Source organism: Dunckerocampus dactyliophorus, chromosome 11 (assembly GCF_027744805.1).
Source record: "Dunckerocampus dactyliophorus isolate RoL2022-P2 chromosome 11, RoL_Ddac_1.1, whole genome shotgun sequence".
NCBI classification, from domain to species: Eukaryota; Metazoa; Chordata; class Actinopteri; order Syngnathiformes; family Syngnathidae; genus Dunckerocampus; species Dunckerocampus dactyliophorus.
In genome coordinates, this window is record NC_072829.1 from 9,294,804 (window position 1) to 9,317,708 (window position 22,905).

The 22,905-nt window shown below is 40.2% G+C and overlaps 3 protein-coding genes and 1 non-coding gene across 5 annotated transcripts; 2 read left to right on the top strand and 2 right to left on the bottom strand.

Annotated features, from left to right (window-relative positions):
* Nucleotides 1–125: 125 nt before the first annotated feature.
* btk (Bruton agammaglobulinemia tyrosine kinase) lies at nucleotides 126–14,139 on the bottom strand. Its single transcript, XM_054791487.1, has 18 exons — nucleotides 14,033–14,139; nucleotides 11,836–11,989; nucleotides 10,709–10,813; nucleotides 10,405–10,486; nucleotides 10,170–10,295; nucleotides 10,035–10,096; nucleotides 6,909–7,096; nucleotides 6,780–6,842; nucleotides 6,641–6,695; nucleotides 6,347–6,426; nucleotides 5,975–6,102; nucleotides 5,822–5,893; nucleotides 4,864–5,035; nucleotides 4,580–4,796; nucleotides 4,452–4,516; nucleotides 4,261–4,379; nucleotides 2,006–2,163; nucleotides 126–1,905 (listed from the first exon to the last, which is right to left on the bottom strand). Exons 2-18 carry the CDS (start codon nucleotides 11,974–11,976, stop codon nucleotides 1,834–1,836), a joined length of 1,905 nt encoding a protein of 634 aa, XP_054647462.1. The 5' UTR covers nucleotides 11,977–11,989; nucleotides 14,033–14,139; the 3' UTR covers nucleotides 126–1,833.
* Nucleotides 14,140–14,540: 401 nt separating this feature from the next.
* Nucleotides 14,541–18,338, top strand: rpl36a (ribosomal protein L36A). The gene is made up of 5 exons (XM_054791492.1): nucleotides 14,541–14,597; nucleotides 15,130–15,235; nucleotides 17,388–17,455; nucleotides 17,526–17,648; nucleotides 18,258–18,338. The coding sequence occupies exons 1-5, from the start codon at nucleotides 14,595–14,597 to the stop codon at nucleotides 18,276–18,278; spliced, it is 321 nt and encodes a 106-aa protein (XP_054647467.1). The 5' UTR covers nucleotides 14,541–14,594; the 3' UTR covers nucleotides 18,279–18,338.
* gla (galactosidase, alpha) lies at nucleotides 17,641–20,697 on the bottom strand. 2 transcript variants are annotated; one of them, XM_054791490.1, is made up of 6 exons: nucleotides 20,004–20,612; nucleotides 19,785–19,940; nucleotides 19,426–19,600; nucleotides 19,253–19,344; nucleotides 19,008–19,169; nucleotides 17,641–18,938 (listed from the first exon to the last, which is right to left on the bottom strand). In XM_054791490.1, exons 2-6 carry the CDS (start codon nucleotides 19,938–19,940, stop codon nucleotides 18,435–18,437), a joined length of 1,089 nt encoding a protein of 362 aa, XP_054647465.1. In that variant the 5' UTR covers nucleotides 20,004–20,612; the 3' UTR covers nucleotides 17,641–18,434. The 2 variants fall into 2 exon arrangements, with proteins under 2 accessions (XP_054647465.1, XP_054647464.1); XM_054791489.1 differs by having other exon boundaries at nucleotides 17,644–18,938; nucleotides 19,785–19,959; nucleotides 20,461–20,697.
* Nucleotides 20,306–20,378, top strand: trnav-cac (transfer RNA valine (anticodon CAC)). The gene has a single exon. It is a non-coding gene; the product is annotated as a tRNA-Val (tRNA).
* Nucleotides 20,698–22,905: the final 2,208 nt, after the last annotated feature.

A 22,905-nucleotide genomic window follows, 5' to 3' on the forward strand; every position in this document is an offset into this window, starting at 1 on the left:
ATATGTGTTGTCTTTGGTGTTTTAGAAATGACTCTTTATTTCCAAAAAACACCTCAATATCTTGATTTAACACTTCAATTATTGATGTGCGACATAAAAAGGGGAGACATTTTTACATACACTAAACTTTTATTTGTGCATTGAGATATGCATTTAAAAAGCTAACTTAAACATTGAAACTCTTCAAGTCAGATTGTCCCTTTTGAGTTCAACAAAGCATTCTAGTCCGGTAGATATGAATGACGTGTGAGCTATGTCAACACAATATAACATTTTAAACATTGTAAACGCTGTACAGTGTTCCCTCGTTTATCGCGGGAAATAGGTTCCCAAAAAAGTGAAATCCTCGAAGTAGCCAACTTCATTGTTTTTACAATGATTAGATGTGTTTTAAAGCTGTAAAACGCCTCACCATACACTTTTCTCAGACAGGCATGAACATTTGATCACATTTCTCTCTTGTTTAAACACTCTCAAAGTTCAAACCTTTGTTTGAATTTTAATGATCAACCTACAGGTAGGACACAATAAATTAATAAAGGGGACCAATAATGCTCTTCTTCTTTTCTGAACTATAAATGTTGTTACAATGTTGTGTTCTCATGTCAAACGATGCCAACGCGTCAGATAATGAGGTTTGCGCACTTGGAAGTGAGACCTGAAAGCAGTTTTGGATGGCTCTGCACGCTGTGTTTGAATTTTTTTTTTTTAAACTACCGAGTTCCACTGACGTCAACGCAACCCGGACTTCCTTGTACACTAAACGCTGTAGGCCTGCCCTGCCCCCGCTCTGCTCTGTTCCCCGTATTAGCATGTATGGCTCCCAGGAAATGTTTGTTTGGGTGTGCCTAAAGAGGCAAGCATCAGGCAGAAGTGATTGGAGTTGCTGATTCCCGACCAGTAAGAGAAAAATATGCTTATCTGTCAACGGCACTTCAAACGGGACTGTTTGGTGAGCTGGACTATCCGCCAAACTGTTGCTGAAGTCCAAGGCCTTTCCAACTTGGTTGTGTTGAAGAGTCAGAAGAGCAAGCTGTAAGTAGCAATTTATCAATGTCCTAACTGTGTTTGTTTTGTGTAAGTAATCAGACAAAAGCAGTTGTCTGTGTAGCATTATACTGTAGAGTGTGCATACTGCGAGCGGAAGGAGTGTGACCAATCATAGCGGAGTGGGCTCTCTGGGAGGCGTACCTGGAGGAGGGCAGGGCGTGGAGTAAATTACACAGACTGTTTGGGTGGGAGGCAGGAAACCCAAGTAAACACTGCGGGAAGAGGTACAGAGTCTGGAAGATCTAGAAAGCTTTGTGTGGGTTATCGTGTGTAGCTGCTCTATAGGAGTCCAGAACTCAATACAAAGGCCCGAAAATTTGTATAATATGTCCCCTTTAAGTCACTCATGTGTATTTTTCTCCTGTGACCGTGCCTTTTCGTCCTGGCGCCGTTCCGCTGTACCGTAGCATTTTTGTATTCTTGTTTAAACATATTGCTGCAGTCCTTCGAAGCGAAGATTTATGTACAAGCTAGCGATGACACAGGAGACTCGCAAGGCGGCACGAAGGAGATTGATTGACAAAGGTCTACAGCCAATCAGGACGCAGAAAACAATGGGCGGTGCAGATAGCTGAGCGAGGGAAGAGAGACACTCACCTTCCCACAATGCAATTCTTCTTAAAGAGCCAGGCTCAGCCTGTCACAGCGTTCATACAATGTAATAAAAAAAAAAAAGCACAAAAAAAAAAAATCAGCAAAACAGCGAATCCGCGAAAGGTGAACCGTGATAGAGTGAGGGAACACTGTATTCATATTCCAGGCTTCTTGTTGTGATGCTGTGATCTACTGGAGTTCATACAACAAATCCTGAACAGTGAACACCAGCTCCACAAAGGTGGGCCTCTCGTCTGCCTTCTAGAAACAAAAACAAAAAAACACACAGAAATTCAGCAGATATATAAAACATACATACACACAATTTCAATATGCATACATAAATAATATTTATACTTACTTCTAGCCAGCAACTCGACATGATGCTGTAGACTTTGTCGCACGCCAGTTGAGGACGGTACAGTCGGAGGCCTCGGGACACCCGATCCACTATTTCGTTGTTGTTCAGCCGGTCATACGGAAGCCTCCCCAAACTGTACACCTCCCACATGAGAATCCCTGAGAAAAGCATTCTGACAATTAATAATGTGACATTTTAAACAGTAACTGGATATGTTAGATTAAAGCAGTCGTTTTTATGTCTAACTTCAACTAGGGATGTCCCGATCCACATTTTTTGGCTTCCGATCCGATTGGATTCTTTTTTCAGTCTTGCCAGTCCGATCGTTTTTTTTTTGTTTTTCCTTTTTTTGATAATAATAAGCTTTTGTTCCAAACGTGAATTTGTGGGATTGAATATGGTTATGAAAATAGCTCTTCAAAGCATTAAAAATAATGCAACCAAAGTATTGCTGAATTTACCTTTTTATTACACAACAATATTGTTTGGCTTTTGTAACAAACCTCTGTGAGTCAGGTCCCTAATCCAATAAAAGTCCATCCAATAAAAGATAAAATTGGAAAAAATGGGTGTGCCAAATACTTTCAGGATAGGACTAATCATGTGACATGGTTATAGATCAATTTGTGGTGTGATTTACGATACATGATTTTTTTTTTACAAACTCTCTTAGGGTGCTATGAAATCCGTTTTATTTTTTCCCCAAATTCCGTTTTAATTTTTTAGAATTTGTTTTTTTACCTTTTCCATTTCTTATTTTACCAGAGTGTGTGCTATTTGAGTTAGTAAATAAAATGCAAAAATCCTTACATTTATTGATGCAATACATCATTGGCCCATTTTGTCCAGTAATTGAGAAATGGATGTACGGTAGCTTAGCTAACTTTTCTAACGGGATGTCAGCCTGAGCACATATTGCTACAAAATCTTCAACGAACTGTAATGCCCGTTCTTGTGATTAAGGAAGATGTAGTCACAGATGTCATTCCAATCGTGGCGTTAATGTAAGATAATTTAATGGCACCCGTATTTTGTTTGCGCAATTAGACAAATGTGACAAAGAGCGCTGGTATTTTGAAGGCTGGAATGTGTTGTGTGTGTTGAGAATGGCAACTGACAAAGTTGAAATAAAATAAACGTGCCTCTCCTCTTTTTTCACTCAGTGGACATTGTAAAATGGTCCTTACCTTAAAGCAGTAAAACACAACATCCAATATCCTCATCCAACCTGAGTCGTGCAAAACACAGAGCTGCACTAACTAAACTGAGCAAACCCTGCAAGCTTCCATTCACGCTCCATAACAGAGGAGTTTCCAATGTTTTTCGCCACCATTTCGACATGTTTAGCAGTGTTTGTGCGGCCCCTATTATAAACAACCAGCGGTTAGAGCGGCACTTCCCATGCGAGCTCCCTACACCACGATGCAGCAGTCCGGCACAGTGAGAGGGGACTACTGCTGTAGCTACAGAGCCGAATATCCAACATCCAACGTGAAACTAACTTCACCACGGTACACCGCAGACATGTCTGCATGGCGGTGTTGTGTTTTCTTCTTCTTGCGGGTGGCGCAAGTCGAGTGGCAACCAGCTTTGAGGTGCATTATTGCACCCACCATGTCGAAGTGTGGCTCAGAGTTACAAACGCTGGCGGAAGCCGATATTATCCAATCTTCACAAATGCAGCGGATCGGCAGCCGATCCTGAAGACCGTATCGGGACATCCCTAACTTCAACTGTTTTAACATCACCGACTACTGGCCTGGCATGGCCATTACAACATCATTTTGCAGGGTTCTACAGCAAAACCTCCAAAGTCCAACACAATCTTTTCAGTGAGGCTGCTTTGACGTTCAATTTCACAACAATTTCTCTATAGGAAACTATTAAAAAGTGAAATAGCTGGTTATAAAACCTTTATTAATCAAACAGGAAATGTTTTTCAGTCTTTTTTTAAGTCATAAAGTATAAAAAGAAGTTAACTTCTGTGTGATAAAAATAAATTAAAGGAAAACGAAGCAAAACCTAGTCACCTAGTGATGTTTTCTAGGTATTGCAACAATTTGTGTTGCGTCTGTGACATCAACATGGGATAGGATGTTGATATGTAATAAATTGTATTGCTAATATTGTACTGAGCAGCCTTTCCATTGTCTCAATAAGTTATATTTCTGGCTCTACGGTTACCATCACACTTTTCACTTCAGCCAAGAAATGACCCTATATTTACGGTTATTTTTACACAATCACAAACACACCGTAAGCCCAGATGTCCGACTTGCTGCTGAATCGGCAGTATAGGAGAACCTCCGGAGGCGACCACCGGACTGGGAATTTAGACCCGGCTGAGCTTGTGTACTCGTCGTCTAAGACGTATCTGATGCAACAGGAGGTAGACACTAATGTTAATATTTGTTATTATTACGTTAGTCAAGTGGTATCATTTTACCTGGATAGCCCAAAGTCAGCCACTTTGACTGTACCGTTGCCATCCACCAAGCAGTTCCTTGCAGCCTGGAGGGGAATTCAACATACTTGAATTGTTTCATCTTGATTGCGAATTGATTCTTCTCTCACCAGATCCCGGTGGATGTATTGCTTGGACTCCAGGTACGCCATTCCCTCTGAAACGTCCTTGCACATCTCCAGGAGCTGCACGGACGTCGGGTGCCTGAGGCCCTCCCTGAGGTAGGTGAGCAGGCAGCCGTTGGACAGGAACTCGGTTACAATGTACATGCTGCTTTGTTTGGTGCACACTCCGTACAACTGGACCAGGTTCTCATGGTGGAGCTTCCTATTTGACAAGTTTCAATATGATGAGTTGCCAAGACAGACTTTTTTGATTGATTGATTGATCTTACATCATGATCTTGGCTTCCTCAATGAACTCCTCCTCTGACATGGAGCCCGCTTTAATCATCTTAATAGCCACATCCTGCTGGCCCTTCCATTTTCCATACTGCACCACTCCAAACTGACCCGTGCCCAGGACCCTGATAAAGGTGAGGCAGGAGGGGTCCAGCTCCCACGTATCTGGAAAAGAAGACAGAATAGATACATCTTATTTGTTTTTTATCAATCTATTATTAGTAATACTATTATTGTGCTTATTACTATTATGATCTATCGTAATTGTTATTTATATTTCCTCTTTTTCGTTAGGATGGCATTATGGGTATTTGAGTATTTAAACAACAACCAGCATTCTCACGCTGTCTCAACTTTTATTTAAAATTAAGGTAAGGTACGTAAGGTAGTATTCAGATCGATAATTATCGAAATATTTTATTTATCTGTGTATGTCTATGTATATATACGTGATATATATATATATATATATATATATATGCATGCCCATCTACGTAGTGGTTTTGCTAACTAGCGGCATGATGATATGTACTTCCGGTTTGGTGCTTACTGCCTTATGGGTAATAAGTCTTTAACCCATAGACAACAACCGCCATTTTCAACACCTTAATATGAAAGAGATTTGGTGTCATCTTCCATACAGCCGTGAGCTGCGCTCAATGTTCTCAATCTGTCCGTTTATCAATCCATCTTTCTGGCGTTTTTGCTTACGAGTATCTCATCTTTACTTCCGCCTTTGTGCTCCTACAGCATCATGGGTAATGTAGTCTTTAAACGATTTAACTACATTCTTAGTACTTGAATGGACATTTCATGGAGAAATAACGTTATTCTACCGTTGAAAATAACAATGAATGTATTTAAATAAAAAGTGTTAAACTGAATATACTGTATGTACAGTACATAAATATATTTAAAAACATGGTTCTCCAGTTATCCAGTGCCACTTACCATAACCAAGACCTGCTGTTGATGGAGGTCGTGCCCGGTTGGACACGATGTGTTTCAGCCTACTGAACATACCTAGTGAAGGAGATAACACAACATTATTTCATCCTTTAAAAAAAACGTTGATGATAAAGTTGCACGTAAACAATTATTTACCTGCTGCATTATGCTGATGGTAGTTAATTAGCTCAGGGATGGTGCAAAAGTTGTGCTTTTCGGCCAAATAGAACTGTCCTTTCGGTGTGGTGCAGATGTTGTAATGTTTGCAGAGCCCACCAGTCTCTCTGCAGACAGGAGAGTGAAATTGTCACATGACACGCTCACGGCTGCATGAGCATGTCATATTATTTTTATCTACTGAACAGATAGCAGCAAGATAAGTTTTGCATAAATTATTTACATCTGAACACCCCCCCTCTCCCTATGTGTGACACAGTTTGTTCTTTGTTACACTTCTTCTTTCTGCTACACATGTATCCAATGGATACAGGATGTACAGTAGATGATGCAGCAGAGCGTAACACTCACCCGCCTCCTTTACTGAATAGAGACACTGTGTACTTCCCTGGCTTGCTTGAGTCTCGCACCAAGAAGCCGCCATCTTTATTCTGCAGGGTCAGACATCCAAAATATTGGCTCTCAGTCTGACGCATTGCAGTTAAACAGTGCGGCTGAAAACTACAACCGTAATTTAAAAAAATATTAATATTATTAAATGAACAAAGCAGAATTTCCAATTAAGCGCTTGGATTTAGATTATGCGGGTGCCCCAAATAAAGTGTCCAAAGAGTATAGAACCATTTTTTCATTCATTATATTTACCTCAGTTTTCAGTAGCTTCTCTGCCTGGCTACGGTTTGTATTCTTGCAATACCAACTTTGAAAACAAACAATAGTTTTGTGACATTTTTGTACAATATTTCAAGGAAGTTAGTATTTTTATATTCATGTCAGTACTCACTCATATCTTTCTAAGCAGTTTGCAGCTTGCACCACATAATTACTGGGTATATAACCTTCATTCCTGCAAAATAAAATTCACTGATTAGTTGACCTCATGGAGGTGGTCCCTGTGTGTATGGTCCCTCACCCGTATTTGTCCCTGGCTTTCCACCAGTTTGGGTCGGACATCTCTAGGATGGTGTACTCCTCATCCTTCCTCAGCTCCAGGTCGTGTGGCATCATGGCCGGGTGGTTGTACTGAGCGGTGACGCTCATACCAACGCAGGGGGCGTCCGACTCAGGGGGCTGCGGAGGTAACGGCCGAACAGGCTTCTCCTTAAAAACAACGCAAAGGAGAGACCATGTTTATTTGGTGGCTAGTTAACAAAATGGTGACATCGCCATCATATTATAAAAAAAAATGGCATTACATTTTCATGCAGATTCCAATTGAAATGGTGATCATGAAATTTTTTTCACTTTTCGCTACTCAAGTGATGTTGGAAAAGTTCCCCCTGTCCCAGAATGCACATGGTAGAGTCCTTTTAGTCTTATGTCATTCTCCATGAACCAGGAAATAGTCTGCTAATTAGCAAACACATTGGCAAAACAAAACACTATTTTTTTCACTTTCTTTCTTAAGAATGTAGTTTCTCTTTGCCATTTGAGTGATGATGTAACTGGTTTCCCCCCACCCCAGTATCAAAAATGGTACAGTCCCATTGTTTTATGTCATTCCGCATGCACCAGGAAGTAGCCTGCTACCAAACTTTTAGTTTTTAATTTTTTTATTACAACTCTCACACACACACACACAGACACATACTACATATACTGTATACACACAACTGTGGCATCAACTTTAAGTAACATTCCAAAAAAGAATATGTCCAAGCAAGCTGTTCTATAAAAAAATAAAGCAAATCAAATAAATAGTTTGTACATAAAGAACCAATAATAACATAAACTAAGTGAATAATGTTCATCATCCCATAGTACCTTACTGTGTATGCACTCACAAAACAAGTGTTCGGTCGTCTCAATGTTCCCATCCCATTCCATCCCAAAAGAAACAAACATGATTATCAATGCTGTAACTCTTTCCTATAAGACGCTATCTTGTTACGAAAGTTCTGTAAACAATAAGGCTACCTATAGTGCCATGACAATGAAGTATTTTCCCAGCGCACTGATTTGGCCAAAATGATCCATCTGCCTCAACAGAGTCAGTTTCCTAAAGCAATATGCAGTTTTCACATCTTTGCAAAACAAAAATATAGATTTTCTTTTAACACTATCTCTCAAGCCCCCAGTAATTAAAGACACACAACTAAAATTGGAAAGAAAAAATAACATAACTATAACTATATCCGGGTCACGGCACCAGGAGAGGAGACGTGTGCATGAAGCTTATTCAAGTTGCTGTACATTTTATTTGTTGTGCACTGGTTGTGCACAGAGAATAAACGCCCCCTCTGGCTGCCAAGAGAACTACAGCTGTCCCCTCGTCACTCACAAACATCAAAGAACACAACGCAGAATCTATTTTACAGACCGGCTACATAGTCAATGTACATCTTTCTCCGTAAACCAGGAAGTAGCTGTTACCTAATAAACAAATGGACAAACAAACACAAATTTCAGTGCTATACAACTTTTTCAACCGTTTTCAAACCGTTTCCCCCGCTACTAAATCAAACATGGTACAGTCACTTTGTCTTACATCATTCTCTGTAAACCAGGAAGTAGTCTGCTTGCTAATTAACCATTTTCACTTTTGTTACAGTAATTTACTTTCTCTCTATGCCATCTGAGTATCGATGACACCCCCCCCCCCACACACACACACCCACACACCAGCACCACCCTAGAATGAAAAATGGTAAATGGTACAGTCCCATTGCGTCATTCTCTGTAAACCAGGGAGTAGCCTGCAAACTAGCATACAGCCAGGCAAGCAAACAACAAACACAGCACATTCTTTGTTTTCTTTTGTCATTTTTGTTATAGGAAATACTTTTTCTTTTTGCTGTTAGAGTCGTGAAGGAACTGCCTAATAATCCATAATCAAAAATGCTACGGTCCTCTCATCTTACGTCATCCTTAGACCAGGAAGTAGTCTGCTACCTAACAAACAACAAACACATTTTTTTCACTTTTGGTAAAGGAGTTAATTTAGTCTTTTTGCCTTTGAAGTCACCATTGAAGTACCCCAGAATCAATGGTGGTACACTCCTAAAACAAATATAGTACAGTGCTGTTGCTAAAAATGCTATGTTCCTGTCATTATTATCCTCCATCAACCATGAAGTTGCCTGCTAACTAACAAACGGGCAGGAACACTTTTGTTAGACAAATTTATTTGATCTTTTTGCCATTTGAGTCACAAATGGCACAAACATTCTCCTTCGGGATTTTTTGGTTCCATTTTGGTTTTTCATGGTTCCATTTATCACAGTTTTCCAGGTCCTGAAGCAGCAACACAGCCCCAGACCCAGATCTTCAACTACCACCACCATATTTTACTGTTGGTATGATGTTCTTTTTCTGAAAAGCGGCGTTACTTTTACTCCAGATGTAATGGAACACATACCTTCTAGAAGGTTCAACTTTTGTCTCGTCAGACCACAGAGTGTTTTCCCAAAGGTCTTGGGGACCATCAAGATGTTTTCTGGCAAAATTGGGACAAGCCTTAATGTTGTTTTTGTTCAGCAGTGGTTTTTGTCTTGGAACTCTGCCATGCAGGCCGTATTTGCCCAGTGTCTTTCTTATAGTGGAGTGATGAACACTGACCTTAACTGAGGCAAGTGAGGCTTGCAGTTCTTTGGATGTTGTTGTGGGGTCTTTTGTGACCTCTTGGATAAGTTGTCGTTGCGCTCCTGGGGTAATTTTGATTGGCTACCAGTTCACCACTGTTCCATGTGTTTGCCATTTTTGGATAGTGGCTCTCACTGTGGTTTGCTCGTTCAAAAACTGCATTTTGTGTTCAGATGTGTTGTCATTGACTAGACTAACATTTAAATTTGTTTGATGATCTGAAACATTTAAGTGTGACACACATGCAAAAAAATAAGAAATCAGGAAGGGGACGAACACTTTTTCACACCACTGTATATTCTCTTTTTGCCGTTTTAGTCTACCAGCACCCCCACCATCCCCAGACAAATGGTACAATCCTGTCCTCTCGTGCCATCTTTTGTAAACCAACACAACCTTTTTTTAGTTAACAGTTCAACCTTGGCAGATGTAATGATGAGTAAATGTGTTTGTTTACCTCTGACGGAGTCGGGGGAAGAGGTTTGCGCGATCCCCTTCGTGAAGATTTGGACATGAAGCCTGTTAAAGACACACAGAAGTCTGAGCGATCCATTGTGGGCTCTTCCAACAAAGAAGAGTGTTTTGTGCTTACCATTCTTACTATCCAGAACCTTGCAGCCCACCGCTTGTTTGACTTCCTGCTGGCAGCACAGCCACATGCCGTCTATCCAAAAGCAAGGGTGGTACTTCTGCATCAGGTCCTTGTTAAACTGCACCACTGCACACAATGCACACACCCATACAGTGTGTATGCATTAGCACACTCTTCCTCAATGAGATATGATAATCGTGATGATATCACATGCAAAGCAGTTTGCATTGCTGACTTTCTTTCAGCTTCTTTATCCACTGAGCCCGGACTTCCTCGGTCTTGGCAAAGATGTACAGCGGCCCCTCGTCGTAAATCACCTGTGACCACAAAAAATATATATTACAAACAAGTCATTGTCGACTTCTACTTCCTATGCGGTGACACCGGAGTGGCCTATTAACACCTGCTGCTACCTTGAAAGCCCCAATCTGCTCCATTGGTTTCACTTCTTATAAACCAATGTTCACCAGACCCATGGCAGCCATTTTTATTTGGAAACATCACAATGGTTTTTCAAAGGTCCAAAAAAATGAAGACACCTGGAATGCGTGCATGCGCTCCTGAGGGCTGTTGGGCTCCGTCTGTACCGTCTCCACGCACTTGATCCTGTCCAGGTCGATGGAGCCCCGCAAACCTTTACGCTTCTGTGATGACAAGACGAAAAGTACAAAAGCGCTGACTCTGACAAGTTCACCTGCCTCCTGAGGATGTGCAGTTTTGAATTTCGACCACAATTTGCAAGGAAAATACGCCTCGGAAGCCGCACGAAACTTTGGAAATCTGAACTGCTGTCGAAGTATTAGCTCTGTGCGTGTTTTGCTTTTTCTTTGGCTTGTTTACGGCTTTCCTGCGATGCAACAAGGGGTGTTAAAAGAAGATAAGAAGATCGGTGTTATGTACAGTAAAGCTGACTTTCATCCAATTCAAGCGTCGTCGCCTGCTATTACATTTAAGGGAGACTGAGTGCTTTTACTGTTACCAGTGGTGCTCTTCTTTTTACACTTGTTCAAACGTAACTACATTTGGGTTACGCTAGTTAAGGTCGATTACATTTTACTATTAACAGTGGTCAACTTCTTTTTACACTTATGCAAATTACCATCGCATCATGGATTTGTCACTTTTATATGTTTGGTTTCAGTTATGATTAACTGTTTTGTTCAATTTAATTTGATGTGTTAATGTTAACAGTAGCCCCTTTCACACTGCTCTAAAAGCCGCACTTTTTCCATGTTGCTTTTCTGTGTGAAAGCATGGACACGGAATGGGGTGCGTGAAGTCAACACATAACATTTTAGAATCCGAGCTGTAAAAAAGGCGGGACGGTGCCTGTGTGAAAGCGTATGTATTGCCGTGTTGTGTTCAAAGCAGTTGTCCCATTACACGCTGGTGCGGGCTGATGGAACGCACACATTCAATGCCTTCACTGGGGTCAGCGTAAAAGGCACAGGCGAATAATTGCTGGATATTCTGTCACGACTCTGATGTATGCATTTTTCAGGCTATCTGTGTTTAACTGTGTTTTACATTTTTATGACATTTTATGAACAGATCATTGGCATTCCCATTATTTTCTATGATGAAACACTGAGGATTCCACTGTATTTTGCATTGTTTTGACTAATTCTCAAATGGCCATATGTGGTGAGTTTGAGTGGCGCATTACCCCTTTGTCCGGATCGTAGTCGTAGTAGGAGAGTTTGTCCCGCGTGAGAATGAATAATCTCTCCTTGTAGTTCAAGGGCGAGGTCTTCCTCCTTTGTTGGGAGCGTTTGATGAAGATGTCCTCCAGAATGTTCTCGGACATGGTTCACATTGATCTGCAATCAATGACGAACAGATATTGGACCACCAGTGCTAACTCCAACCACAATAATAAGCATGTTGATTCTTCTTTAAAGTTCTTTATGGGTTGACACGCTTGTGAATATGCTCTATTCATCTCGAATGTCGTGTGTTGATTCAGTGCAGCGGTTAATCAGATACTGGACCTGGCCTTTATCACACTGCGTGCACTTAAGCTTATTTCCAACCAACGTGAGGACTTCCTTGTATCTCCAGTATCATCTGTGCGATCAGGCTGTACCATGCAAACTGAGGAGCGCCACAGCTCTTCAATGCCACAACAGCTATGCATTTTTGTCGCTCCACAACCTCTGTAATGCAACGCAATGGACATTGGTGCGTCTGTCTTAACCACGAGAATGACTTTTCTGTTGTTTTATTGTTAAAAGTGGAATTGACTCACAGTGACTCCAGAGTACAGACAGACTGATGAGGAAGTTGCGTCAGTCAGGCTTGCAAAGAGAGAGCAATGCTGTTGCCTGGCTTCAACTTGCAGATCTAATCTGACACAAATGGAGTCCACAGTATCTGTAGCATCATCTTCATCACGGCCATCGGCTTAACACTTTTCATACTCGCACGCAAGCTGTGTCACCCCCCCCCACTTCATTGCAACACCTCCTGACTGTCTTCTTCTCCCTTCAGCATGTCCATTCCCCACCCCCCAGAATGTTTGCACATTAGTTATTGTAATTCTGGCTGATCATTTTCACCCAGGAAAATGCAAAATAAAGGAATAAATACATTATAAATAAATAATAATAGTGATGATGATGATTATTATTATTATTACTACTACATATTTTATTATTTTTATTATTATTAGTAGTAGTAGTATAATTACGCCCCCACCACCAACAATAATCCAAATAATTGTCATGTAGTTTAAATTTTAATGAATGAATATATTTTTATCTAATGTTTTTGTATTCTCCTTCTTATTGTTCTTATTAGTCGCACTATTATTACTATTGTTATTATTATTATTTGTATTAGCAGTAGTAGTAACAGTAGTAGTATCATTACACCAACAACAACGATAATTGTTTTATTTTTACACTTGTGTCTGGACTATAATAATAATAATAATGATAATAATGATAATAATGATAATAATAATAATAATAATAATAATAATAATAATAATAATAATAATAATAATAATAATGATAATAATAATGGCCACACAGTCAGGAGAAGTAGAAGATGGTTGGATGGATAATTATAATGATGATGATGATGATGATGATGAATCCATTTTATGTGGTCCTTTTCTAGATACAGTACTCAAATATGCAAAATATTTAAATAATAAAATATATAGGGATATATTAGACACTATAACACTGTAACAAACAATATTGATATGTGTGAATATTACTGCTGTGTTGCCTTCATTTCCCACTGCGTATTAGTATATTATATGTATCCGTTTTTATTCTGTTGCCTAAATATTTCACATATTAAAACATTGTCCGACTTTTGGAGAAGACAGCTGTTTATTTTGTCTCCTTTGTTTGTTTGTGACCCTGGCAAAGCATAGTGACTTTGTTTCAGGAGGAACCTGTCAAGATGCTGTCTTTCCTGATGTTTCCTGGCAGATAAGTATGTGGCAAAGGAAAGAACATGCGTGTGTTTACTTGCACGTGTGATAATGAGACAGTAAAAGAGTGAAACAATCAGTTGTTAGCCTCTTTACTATTTACATATTTACATTATCCTTTTTTGAATTTTATTTAAATAAATATAATAATATAGTATATATATACACACATATATATAACATTATGATTATTACAGAAAATCTTATATATATTAATATAGAGAGTATGTCTGTAATATTTACCGTGTATTGGTTTGTAATAATCATAATGTTATTCCTATGATTTACTGTATATGTATTTGACTTATATATATATATATACAGTATATATATATATATATATATATATATATATATATATATATATATATATATATATATTTGTATTTTGGAATCAAAGATACATGCCACTTACCTTTGCATCAGACAGCCAACTGCCAAGGTTCACTTCTTTGTGAAGATTTAACCTCCATAAAGTGTCTCTTCTGACTTTGTGACTCTGTGTGTGTGTGTGATGTGAGAACATAAAACCAACCCACAGAGGAACTCACGGCTTACTTCCCTCTTTTTTTAAAACTCTCTCGCTGCTCATTTTCATATCAGTCCTCTGGACAGTTTTGGTGACAAGTAGAAGAGGGCTAAACATTAATACAACTTTCCATTCCTGTGTTGTTACGCTACAGTAGTGTTGTTATTGAAACTGTGGACATTAAAAATTATTATTATGTATATTTCCTTTTTGTTGGAAAGTGTTATAATTTTATTTTTTAGCATATGCAGGTGAAACGTTATCTATTGTATTTATAAATAAACATATTGTTCAAACTATTCACTTTAATCTGTAATTTGTATGTTTTGGTCTTCCATGAAAGCTCAAACCACCAGGGGGCGGAATACTCTACTCATCTTCTTACGTCACTTAAAGAAGTGCTTCCGGGGCTTTACTTCCTCTTTTCCTTCTGCATCGGGTCGCGAACATGGTACGAAAATGCTACACGAATGCACTATGATGAATCAACCTTTATCTCATAGATTATTAAGTAATCGGTGCATCTTGATTGCTCACATACGCGTTTAATGTTTTCAACGATGCAGCTATGCCGCCATTTTGCCGCAATCGTGTTGTCTTAGGATGAAAATTGTCCCTCCGTCGATATCGTCTTTGCTAGCTAGCGTTGTTGTTAGCCGGCCTCTTACAAACGTTAACATTGTGGTATTTTTAATTTCTCAACATCAGCATTGTGCTCTGCCATAGTTTAGAGACACATCGATTTGATTCACGTGTGTCGAGAAGTAGTTAGGCTTTAATGCTACCTTAATTGCGTGTGCTAATATTGCGACGCTGTGATGCTTCCTGAACTATCAAAAATGGCCGCTTGACTTAACTCTGAAACCTATCAATATGTTGACTGTATTGTATTTTATTATCCTAGTATCTTGCTTATTGGAAGCGCTGGTAGAATTTAATCTGCCATGTCTAAATTATTGACAGTCTTCTGTCGATGTACGCAGGTGAACGTCCCGAAGACCCGCAGGACTTACTGCAAAAAGTGCAAGAAGCACCAACCCCACAAGGTTACCCAGTACAAAAAGGGCAAGGATTCCCTCTATGCACAGGGTAAGTAGCTTCTTAAGGGTAGTGTAAAGGCCGAATTTACCCTACCATTGTTCAGGTGACTACATTTTCTCTCTGGTGAGGCCAAGTTTAGATCTTGTTAGAAACTAGAAATATGTCAAATTGGGTCTGAGTTAGGCCTTGATCATGTGGATTTGCCAATCAATGTAAATGCAATGTAAACTGATCATACACTATCAGAATGACTTGGGCACACATTGACCCAAAAACACTGCATGTATTTAAAACGGGGATGCTCTGATTGATCCGCCACGATCGGCCGATTTCCATATAAAAAACAATAAACATGACCGGCCTATGCCGAGAAACGCCTTTTTAAAAGCCGATCAGAAAAAACGATGGGTGTGCAGCGGCAAGGCCTACACGTCTGCTGTGTTACGTATGGTTGCCAACAAAATGATGTCTCGTATTGAGCTTGACACAGGCTCGCCAATCAATGCCAGCGTGTTTGATCACTCTTACCGAACCTATTGCTGTTCAACTTTGCTTTGGCTGTCACTGGCTGTGCTTCACATTGGCGGCAGCTAGATAGCTAGAGTTATATGCTCAGCTTCTGGTCTTCAGGCCCCAAATGTGACTTTTTCCCACAGTGACATTTTGTTTTTAAAACAGGCAATGTGTAGTTTGAGCTTATTTTTGTCCCATGGGAAAGCTACAAGCGATATCACATGGGGTACGTACTAACTTTTTCCAGTGTCACTGAGCAACTTTACTATCTTGTCATTATACTAAGTGTCTTATTTAGAGTAGCTCGCCCAAGTGTCAAAGAATATTTTCTTCAACTCTTAGTTTTTATAATTATAACTGTTCAATTCAGACTTTATGCATTCATATATAATGACAAATGAGCACAAAATAGCATAAAGATGATGGGCAGACTGTTTTAGTGGCGATGTGCTTGGTAAATAGTGTACAATGTAAATGTGAGTCATAGATAAAGCACAAATAGTTGACAGCTGTAATATTGATGAAAGTTTGAGACCCCTGCAACCTCGACACTCGATGTGTTCTGTTTTAAATTGAGCCGGACAGATTTTTGTTAAAGATATTTGTATTCTGTGAATTTTGATACGTTGAGCTAATAAATAGTTATTTCCAATGCATTCGTATTACTTTGTAACATGCATCAAATTAAATACAGGTTTGTGTCAAATAGTACAAAAATTGTTTCACGCAAAGGCAAAAAAAAAATCTACCCAAATGTTTATTTTTTAATGCCCTTGGAATTGTCTAACGGAGCCCCTGACCAATAAATTGGTATCTATACCGGTCGATCTTACTCATCTCTCTTAATCAGTATCAGAATCAGCAGCCTAAAACCCTGATGGGAGAATCCCTAATTTAAAGTACAGGAATACCTGGAAAATGCATAAACCATTAATTAGTGAAAACTATGTCCAACGGTGAGGTTAGTGGACTTTCTAGGAATGTCTTTGTGAGGCCATGTGAATGCAGGAATGGCTTCTTTTTCATAAATTGGATACTTAGGACACACAACAGTTGTTCATATATAGTTCAGTTAAATTGCAAATTTAGTGACTCATTTCGATATGCAAGCATCAACGAGACTTAAGTGAACATTATGTTGAGCGTCTTGCTTAAAATATTCTTAATCTAAGTTTGGTGACACTTGAATTAGTGTTACATTGAGTCATTGTCTTCAAAACAAAAATTAGGGAGGTGTGGTCTGAAGTGGAAATACACGTTTGAAGGACACTTGGCAGGTAGTGGAGTTGGGTGTTGTATGAACATGTTATGAAATATGGTTGTTAGCTACGCACTTACGATAGGACACACAGGAGAACACTTCGTGTTAAGGCCAACTAGTCATTAAGTGGAGATACATGGTTGTCATTGGGCAGGGTCACTTGAAAGATGATTTGACAATATGAATGGCACTCAAGATGTTTGCTTCCCATACATTCATTTGTGGCCAAAAATTTGGATGGCCACAGATTTGCACGACCTTTTTTGTAAGATTTATATTTTTATAGACCAATTACCCGTTCACACACACACAGGAGTTTTTGAAAATGTCCACCCTGGCCGGCTTTTTGGTCATGGCCATTAAGCAAATTAGGACACCCCCTCTGTAGACTCATTCTTATGCAGCTAATCAAAAATGATCCTGCAGGTAAGAGGAGATACGACAGGAAGCAGAGCGGCTACGGTGGTCAAACAAAGCCCATCTTCCGTAAAAAGGTTAGTTGCACCTCTGGTTATGCTAATCTTTGTATAAAGCTCTGCATAAAACAATATACTTTGTTTCCAGGCTAAAACAACAAAGAAAATTGTGTTGAGGCTTGAGTGTGTGGAGCCCAACTGCAGATCAAAGAGAATGCTGGCCATCAAGAGATGCAAGCACTTTGAGTTGGGTGGTGACAAGAAGAGAAAGGTAAGTGTTGCATTTCTACTCTAAGTGCTTTATATGTGCATCAAAGAGTATGTATGTGGTTAAAAGGAAGGCAAAGAGCCATGATATAATATGCCACTAAACGCACTGGAAAACCTGCATTGGTTTGTGTGCATATATTCCTATATTTTATTACAGCATTATTGTTTTTACTCACTAACAGCCTATATTAGTACTTATTTGCTCATACTTGGTAAAATGAATGTGCTGTTGCTATGCATGGCAGAAGTCAACTTTATTTCATGAGTCTGTTAAAGGCCATCTGCTCTTTGCACAATGACAATTTTGAGTTGAGACCCACTGAGTTCATCGCAATGTTACAAGAAAAGTGGAATTGAAAGTTGAATTACTCAGGTTTTGAAAAATAAATGTGTAAATAAAGCGCACCTCAAGTATCCAGATGTCAAACATGAATACTTTGTGGTTGGTTTGAGTCTGTGAAAATATTTCCAGCAGACTTGGCACATGTTTTCCTTTTTAAAACATGTGACCTGTTACATTCACTGCATCTGTTTGCAGAGACAAAGCATCATACATTTGTTGTTACTTGATTGTGCTGCCTGTTCAACAATACATATGTTCTTTCAACAGGGCCAGGTCATCCAGTTCTAAGCTGTGGCCCAGTCTTCTGAATGAAGTACACATTTTCAATAAAGGTGTTAAAATTTGGAATGCCTCTTCATCTTTACTGTGCTTGAAAGTCTTCATAAATCCCCATAAACCAGTTGGTAAATGTATACTTAAAAAAAAAATAAATCTGCTGATGGTCTATAGGACCTCCGCTTTTTCCAATGAGTGCATCTCATGAATTTGAAACTTTGCTTGGCCGCTAGGTGTGATGATGATAACAGCGGTCCCTGAAGGGTTAACACTGACTTGATGTCCAGTCTGAAGGCCCATCTCCTCAAACTGAGGCAGGATCTGGGTCACTTCACAATGCGGGTTGCACATCTTCCAGGCAGGAGCTTCTTGTAAGGAAAACTTGCGTGGACCTCCAATCTCTTGTCTGTTAAGTACAGCTATGGCTAGCCTGCCGTTGGAAAGAGGTCTCTCCCACACTTCAAAACTGTCCACCTTGGCAGTGCAGTACCCCTGTTTGCCCAGTGGGTCCTGGCTGATGCCAATGATGTGGCGGTTCTGCAACAGCTGCTTAGAGCGTGGAGAGATGGCCCTCAGGTCATTGGACATGAGGAGCGGGGCCGCCATGATGGCCCAAAGTGCCATCTGAGACTCCTCCTGGTCCGAGCTAAGTCCAAAGTTCCCGATCACCAGCTAGTGAGAACAGACTGCATGTCATACCAGGGTCTTCACTGCTTCACTCACCCACAAAATCTGTTGTACCATATCTGGATCATTCCAGCCCCCGGGACCGGCTGAGGGGACGACCACATCCTGATTCATCGCAGTCCAGTCCAAGATGGACTTGATGCTGCTCCATGAGTCGTAAACATCTGGAAGGTTGCGCCACTGGTTACATGTCTCTCCAATGGCAGTGTAGTCAGGCTGGAGGTACAAACAAAACACTTGTACTCTATAGTAGACATACTAGCACCCTTCCTGGTGGTACAAACTACTCTAGATTGTACCTTTTGGAAACGGCATTCATATAGAGGCCACTCGCAAGAGTACAGAATTGGTCTTCCTGTTCTGTTGAGCGCTTTGGACATGTTCACATAGCCTGAACCAAAAAATAATTATAATAGCACAATGTACATGCACTAATATGCTTTGTTTTACCTCTACTTTATATTACACTTGCCTTGTCCAAGCAAAGTCCAATCCATGGAGCAACCGTCAAATTTGAGCAGGTCCACTTCCCACTCTGCAAAGGTCTGAGCATCCGTGTCATAGTGACCCAGACTACCTGGGTATCCTGCACAGGTAGTTTTGCCAACGTCTGCATAGATGCCCAACTTCAGGCCCTTGGCGTGCACCTGTCAAAGCACGTATTTATTTGCAAGCTCTCCAGGAGAGGGCGATGTTGCACTTCTAGAAAATACCGTGAGCACGTCATTATGAACCTCAATGTGATTCAAATACAGTACAATTAAAGGTGATATATGCGAAAAAGCCACACCATTACAACATAAAGGCGGCTTTTGTGGGCAAAGCACTCACATAATCAGCCAGCTTCTTGATACCTCCAGGAAATCTACCGGGGTCTGCTTGGAGGCGGCTCCGGGCGTCCCGACTGGAGTGCATCCAGCAGTCGTCGATGCAGACGTACTGATAGCCGGCTTCTCTCCAACCCTCATCCACCATCACATCTGCCATCTGCATGAACAGTCGCTCACTAAGGCGGTAAAAACGTATTAGAATACCCGCCCAACGTCCTACCTTCACTGTATGAATGTAATGTCATGGAGCCTCCATAAATGGTGTTTCCGCCCGGTTTCGAAGGGAAGACCTTTCGCGTGTGAGGCGAACGTGATAACCAATACACTACGGAAACAGTGCATGTTAAAATGCTGTGTATGGCTGTCGGAGATCAGCCCAAGGCCTCGCGTGTCACGGAATCCCTGTCTGAAGGCTCTCGCATTTTCGTCTGTTACGGTGCACCTTTTGCTTCTGCAGTTATAATTCTGTCCCAATCACTTACGTCTGGGTTATAAATGAAACCCTCTTCCCTTTGCATGTAGGTTTCCGTAGTGTAGTGGTTATCACGTTCGCCTCACACGCGAAAGGTCCCCGGTTCGAAACCGGGCGGAAACACGTTTTGTCTCGATATACAATTTCATTACAACTTAAACATACCTTCAGTTGGTTGATATTTTCGACAATAGTGTACCTTTACCTAATGCAGTTCTCCGGGTCACTGTCACAGTCGATGTTACACATGAACCTCTCCCAGTGCAGCCAACCCATCGTGGGGGTTCTCGCCAAGCCATTATCCAGAGCTCCGCCGTGGCTCCACAAAGCCACGACAACCACAAGCCACAACATAGTTATAAATTACTATTCATTTCCCCTCGCACGACAATAAATGGACCGTCTCAGTTTGGTTTCAAGGATGAGTGTATTTCCTGGTTTGGGGATATGTCCCCGCCTTTCTTTGATGATCGACCAATGACATTGCAGTGCGCCTTTAAACGTGCAATAACGTATCGCTTGGAGTTATAAACCAGGAAGTGCTGAGATCACAGTTAGGCAGCAACGTTTAATGTTTTTGCTTTAGTGATTGTATAATTTTAAAATGTATATAAGCATTATGTATTAATCTATTCATTGTCAATAAAACCCAATGCTCAAATGATAAGCTTCTGGCTTGTTATGATATTAGAGGTTTATTGGAAGTGCTGCCCATAGTTGTAGTTTCAGTGGAAATGATAGGTGCATCACAACTGGGAATTCGTGTATTTCAGAGATTTTGATAGGAAAAGGGGGCAATGAACTGTTACTTGAATTTTGAGTTTCTGATAGGGCGCATTGATGTACTGAACAATGGTGGCACCCACACAAAAGACAATATAACGTTTATCATTAACGCTAATTGGTCTACCAAAAATATTAGGTGTGCTGTAAGTCTCTTCAAAAACAAAACGCTAAAATTAAAAACACAAAACTATCTGTTTTTGTTTATGTTCGCTTGGATATTGGACATTTTAAGCACCTAAGTGGGATATTTTCTACTTTGCAGCACCCACATTCCTCCAGAATGATTTTGTGAGCTTGTTAGCACAGAGATGCTAAATGTTAGAGAAGGGGATAAGTTTTCCAATAAACAATTACCAACTGTACCATTTTTTAACTTACTTGTGAATGTATATTCAAGTAAGAAATGCTCAGAAAGTGTCTGCATATTGTTTTCTGACTGGGACCAGGCAGTTTGGGCAAGCTAAGCTAGGCTAGGCTCGGTTAAAAGTCTTGGGGGGTATCCCGTGAAGCGAGTTTAGCGGGTTAGCGAGCTGTGTTGAGTTGAAAGCCAAACTTGCATGTTCAGAAAAGGTACAGGTAGCTCATTTTTAAAGCAGCTGTGTCACCATGGCAACTTTCAGCTTAAAATCAGCTATGAAAGTTCCACTGTTTCACTGTTTAACTAATTCGGAGATGGCGTCACCATTTACATGGAGGACATGGAGAAAAAAAAATCGTAAAAAAAAAGCATTCCCTGATGATATTATCCATCTATATGCAAGATAGATTTTCAGACGAGGGAATACGCTGGATGTGCTCACATGAGAAATGAAATATTAATAATTAGACCACCATTAGCAGACATAAACGTCACTGCAGTCCTTGCGTGAGTACTCATGTCAACACTGCCATCTAGTGGTCATACAAGACATACTTCAAAGTTAAAAAAAAACAGTTTTTGCTCCAATTTACTTATTTTTTTAAATGGATAAGTGTTAAAATGATAAGTTGTGCAATGTTGAGTGTTGATAAATAAAGAGACAAGTAAGGTTTAGTTAGTATAATAAGTCTTAACTTGCCCATTACACGCTCAACATTATTCTGTCAGCGGTCCTCCCGCGCTCTATTGGCGGCGACAGTGTTGCTTTTAGCTGTCTTAATATTTTGGGAACTCCTCATAATGCTTCATAATAATTCCGTATTCATTTTTTGTAAAATACATTGGCTGGGATCACTTGACTTTTCAGCAGAAGTAGCACAAAGCCAAAAACTTGACTTGACAAAGCAAGTTGATAACCACCATTGTGGGACCAATTAAGTCTGATGGCTTGTTAGGTTTTGTCGAGCTGCATCTTGATCACAAAGCCTGGGTTTTTTTAGCCACTTTCACTGTGTACCCCCTTGTAGTTAATACAGGGTTCCCATTATTTCATTTGCGTGTTTACGTCTCATTGTGCAAATGTCTCATTTAAAAATGGTTAATGTCATGTTTGGTCTGCTGCTAACTGAATTAAGCCAGAAATAATTGCGATGTGACGTGAAGAAAACTTCACACACAGAGTCAAGTTACACTATGGAAGCATAGCAATGCTGCAAGATGTTTATCACCACGGCCACCGCCACCAGATATCCAAGATGCTAATTTGTCTGGCGCAGACGTTTTAAATGAAGTCCAGATTGCATTCTTAATTTTGTCTGTGAGCAGACACCCTGCAATGAAAACAAATGAATTGTGGCCACTTTGGCTTGTGCAATTGTAACAAACACACATGCACGCGCACACACACACACACACACACACACACACACACACACACACACACGCACACACAGGCCAAGAGAGAAAGATGAGCGTTTCTCATGCTTTTGCCGCTGTGTGCAAATG

Coding starts and splice junctions, on each gene's coding strand:
- btk (XM_054791487.1), bottom strand. CDS start 11,976: ATGTCCGAGAACATTCTGGAGGACATCTTCATCAAACGCTCCCAACAA. Junction 10,814..11,835: donor ACTACGATCCGGACAAAGGG/GTAATGCGCCAC, acceptor TTGTCATCACAG/AAGCGTAAAGGTTTGCGGGG. Junction 1,906..2,005: donor TGTCGAGTTGCTGGCTAGAA/GTAAGTATAAAT, acceptor TTTTGTTTCTAG/AAGGCAGACGAGAGGCCCAC.
- rpl36a (XM_054791492.1), top strand. Junction 15,236..17,387: donor GGATTCCCTCTATGCACAGG/GTAAGTAGCTTC, acceptor ATGATCCTGCAG/GTAAGAGGAGATACGACAGG. Junction 17,649..18,257: donor GTGGTGACAAGAAGAGAAAG/GTAAGTGTTGCA, acceptor TTCTTTCAACAG/GGCCAGGTCATCCAGTTCTA.
- gla (XM_054791489.1), bottom strand. CDS start 20,609: ATGTTGTGGCTTGTGGTTGTCGTGGCTTTGTGGAGCCACGGCGGAGCT. Junction 19,345..19,425: donor TTGGACTTTGCTTGGACAAG/GCAAGTGTAATA, acceptor TTTTTGGTTCAG/GCTATGTGAACATGTCCAAA. Junction 18,939..19,007: donor GCTGGAATGATCCAGATATG/GTACAACAGATT, acceptor TGTTCTCACTAG/CTGGTGATCGGGAACTTTGG.